At 36.6% G+C, this 4,143-nt stretch overlaps 1 protein-coding gene across 2 annotated transcripts in view; it reads right to left on the bottom strand.

The window, feature by feature from the left end:
- Positions 1 to 1,453: 1,453 nt before the first annotated feature.
- Positions 1,454 to 4,143, bottom strand: part of Sccpdh (saccharopine dehydrogenase (putative)) — a 34,905-nt gene continuing 32,215 nt past the window's right edge. For both annotated transcript variants that reach the window (XM_033762057.1, XM_033762058.1), the window contains 2 exons: positions 2,985 to 3,066; positions 1,454 to 2,094 (listed from right to left, as the gene is read on the bottom strand). In XM_033762057.1, coding sequence (XP_033617948.1) covers positions 1,989 to 2,094; positions 2,985 to 3,066 — 188 coding nt within the window. In that variant the 3' untranslated portion in view covers positions 1,454 to 1,988. The remainder of the gene's footprint in view (positions 2,095 to 2,984; positions 3,067 to 4,143) is intronic.

The raw sequence follows: 4,143 nt of genomic DNA, 5'->3' as shown, positions 1-4,143 counted from the left end.
AAAATTTAGTTGCAGTGTTATGGTTGTCTTGATGTCTTGAATTGATTCAAAATGTTTACCTTTCATGTTCATTTTGATTTTGAGGAAAAGCCAGAAGTCACATGGTGAGTAAGGTGGATGAAGACACACCATGATGTTTATACAAGCCTGCCTTTCCTTACATGGCACTTGGCAGCAGCACTTGCCATATATATTTTTTTTCATACTTTGTAAAGACAAGAAAATGGCTTGCAAAACTGCTTAAGAAAGTGCCAAGAGCCAGGCATGGTGGTGCATGCCTGTAATCCCAGCACTCGGGAGGTTGAGGCAGGAGGATCGCTGTGAGTTCAAGACCAGCTTGGGCTACATAGTGAGTTCCAGGTCAGTCTCAACTACATAGTGAGACCCCACCTCAAAAAACAAACAAAAAAAAAAGTGCCAAGAATTATAAGTGTGGTTGAAGTGAAAAAATTCTGAGGGGGGGTTAATAATAATGTCTCTTTTACTGTAATACATTTTTAAAAATTTAAACATTCACCACATATACACAAGAGAGTACTATCTAGCTTTCAAAACAAAACAAGAGGATATTCTGTTATTTGTGAAAACATGGATGAACATAAAGTGCACTATTAAGTGAGATAAGCTAGGCACAAAGAGAGAAACACCAGATGATCTCATTTGTGGAACCTGAAAAAGGAGAACTGTCAGGAGGACAGAGCAGAATAGTAGCTACCAGATTAGGGATGAGGGGAGAGTACAAATGGGGAAAAGGAGATGCTGGCCAATGGGTACAAAGTTATAGTTAGGAATAAATCTGAGTGTGCTATCCCACAGCAAACTACTATAGTTAACAGCAAAGTAATATTTCAGAATAGCTAATGGGATTTTAAATGTTCTCACCAAAAATATGACAAATATTTGAGATGATGGATGTTCCAGTTATTCTGCTCACTCTACAAGGTGCACAGGTACTGAAATGTTGTCTTGTACCCCACACATATATATAGTCACTTATTGATGAAAATAAAATTTAAAAAAGAATCTACCTTTTTAAGTTAAGACACCTTCCCTTCTTAGTACTGACAGTACAAAAGTCTCCTAACATGAATAATATACTACTATAAATCTCATGCTTTTCTAAGAGCAGAAATTCATAACAGGCAGCTGTCTCTTTCACATAATAAACAACAGGACCACTATGTGCATTTATGATTATTGTAATAGGAAAAGTCCTTCACCTTACTTTAAGACTTTAATAAAAAAAACCTAGTTAAACTAAAAAGTAAATTAGAGAAAAACTGCTTAAGCAATGAAGATCAATAGAAACTTAGAAGCTGTCTTCTTAAAACTAACTATAGGTATAGAACTAGGGAAAGAAAAAAAGGACCAATTACTGGTAGTAAACAGATTCAGATCATGTAAAAGCAGCATATGTCTACCACTACATAAACAGGAAGGTCCAAATGAAAAGTCCATTGGTGACAGCTCTTTATTATTCAACTTAGGTAACAGTCCTAAATTAGTGTAGACGGATGAAAATCCAGGCTAAAGTAGAAAAAAGTGCAGTTTCGTTTAGCAAAAAAAGCGCATGCTGTATGCAGAGAAACTCACCGGAGGGTGAAGATTCCATTTGATCCCACATCAAGCAAGGCAACAGGGACTGCTCTAGCCGGACGCCAGCCTGAGCACCGTCACTGAAGAATGCCATTAGCAAGAGAGAGCAACGCCTCCACCACCTGACCTACCAGCTCATTGTAAAAATTCATCAGAAACAGTTCAATTAAAAAGTAAGTCAAATATTAGTTTTCTCTGACAAGCAAAAAAATCACAAAGTCAGCTGGGATCTGAAGTTTAAGGTAAGCTAGTAATTTCCTGCTTTTAATGTATAGATATTTTAGATTTAACAATGTTTTCAATATATAGTCAGGCTTTTAGAAGAATTTAAAATATCAAATACAGAAGCTAATAATTCATGCTTTTATGACTTCAGTTAATTCTTCAAATGTTTAGACTTCAGAGCTGCTAATGACACTAAATTCAATACCACGTTGGTTGAGTCTGTCAATCAATTTTGTTCTGGAGAAAGCTGCTCCAGGTGTGAAGACCCCACCCCTGTAAAACAAGAAGAGAAAACAGTTCATACCTCTCCTCTCCAGGCCCTCCTGTGTTAGCAAATCCCGGCAGAATTCCTGAAAACCCGAGCCTTCATCCTATCAGACTATTTTTGGTTCTAGTCCTCAAATCAGCCAAATGAACAAATGGCTATTTTTCAAAAGGCAAAATTAAGCAACCACTCCTGCTGAGACTGGCTCAGTTCCTGGTGAGCCTGTTCCCACGCTATTGGCTGCTCACTATCAACCTGTGTGCTGCTGTTGAATAAACAGGACTTAAATTGGATGAAAAAGAAGTTTCTTTAATAGCTAACATTTGCAAACACCAAATATTTTCAGAGTATTTAAGTATCGATATTTTAATTAGGTTTTAGTATACAGATTTTACTTTTATTGTTTCAAGCCTGATTTATTTCTCAGCTGCAGGCCTACATTCATTTGTAAAACTGACCTAGTTTTAGGGTAACAGCTAAATGGTCCAGTAAAAGTATATTTGAAGACCATCTAGCCAGGATTCCAGGACTCACTTCACACTTGGTGTTAGTCAGGGCTTCCCAGCCAGCTGGGGATCACTCAGCACAGATTAGAGGCTTCTGTTAATACTATGTAACAACAGGGACCTTTTCTGAGGGCTCTGGGCTTGAGCTATTTTTATAAGGAAAGTGAAGCCAATTTACATGGTTTCAGACTTCTCTCTCTCCTGCTTTACCTCTACAGTTATTCACAAAGGCCAGTAAGGAACTGACCTCACTATTTTATTTAGTTTATATCTTTGAATCAAAGGAACTATAAATGCTTAAGTGCAGACCTACAGCCTGAAAAATAAACTAAAAATAACTTAAAATATAACATAAAAAAGTTAACTTCTCACTAGAAGAAAAGCAAACTTACGCCTTAGGAAGATCAGAGGCATCATTCAAAAGAGTCAGGGCTGCCTGGACCATGGCTATGGGAGTGGCCACATAGCCAGCCTCTGCAGAAAACAGGCAATTAAGGAAAAGAAAGTGTTTATGAAGTCTGCATTCAACAATGCTCAAAAATCAAACTGTAGATTTTATATCTTATTCTAGGCATACAGAAATTATATTTCCAATAGATATTCTGGTCACTTAACAAAAATAACAAATAACATTTATTTAGTACAGGTTGTATATCCTTCATCTAAATGGCCTGGGACTTTTTTTTTTAATTTCAGATTTTTAAATATTTACATGTACATAAGATATCTTGGGGATGGGACCCATGTCCATATATGGAATTCATTTGTTTCTAATACATTTAATAGACATTGCCTGGAGATAGATTTTGAACAAATTTTAGAATGCCTACATTTTGTGTAAGGGCAGATGTGGAATTTTCCATTTGTGGTGTCCTACTGATGTTCAAATGCTTTGGATTTTGGAGCACTTTAAATTTCAGATATTCAGCCTGGATTTATTATGTATTATTATTATTAATATGTATTAGGCTTTTGAAATTGTATATATTAAGTGCTTTAAATCTACTAAACTCAATTTTCACTTAATTTTACAGTGATTAGTATATTTTTATCCCCATCTTGCAGATGGTCATTTCGCCTTGTCCAAACACAAAGTAAGCCAGACTCACACCCAGTCAGCTGGCTCAGGGACCATACTTTTACTCACTACAGTGCCTGCTTCTTAATATTGGAAGCCAATTATTCCGGGTTTTTTGATTCCATATAAATACACTAAACTGATACCCATTAACCTTTTTTTTGGTGGTATTGGGGATTGAATCCATTGCTTTGCACATGCTAGACAAGGACTGTACGTACCACTGATATATATCTCCAACCCTTCTTATTTTGAAACAGGGTCACACTAAATTATCAGCCTGGGCTCAAACTTAAGGTGTTCCTGTCTCGGCCTCCTTGAGTAGCTAGGATTATGGATGTGTACCACCATACCTGGTTCACATATTTAAACTACTCCATTATCTTGAGGAAAAACAACTGAATATCCCAGGAGAATCAAATTCTGGCCCATCCCGGGCAACTTATCAACTTAGTGAAACCCTATCTAAAAAA

Source organism: Fukomys damarensis, unplaced genomic scaffold (genome assembly GCF_012274545.1).
Source record: "Fukomys damarensis isolate Sample0158 unplaced genomic scaffold, DMR_v1.0_HiC HiC_scaffold_11, whole genome shotgun sequence".
NCBI classification, from domain to species: Eukaryota; Metazoa; Chordata; class Mammalia; order Rodentia; family Bathyergidae; genus Fukomys; species Fukomys damarensis.
This window is presented reverse-complemented; position numbering and strand designations above follow the sequence as displayed.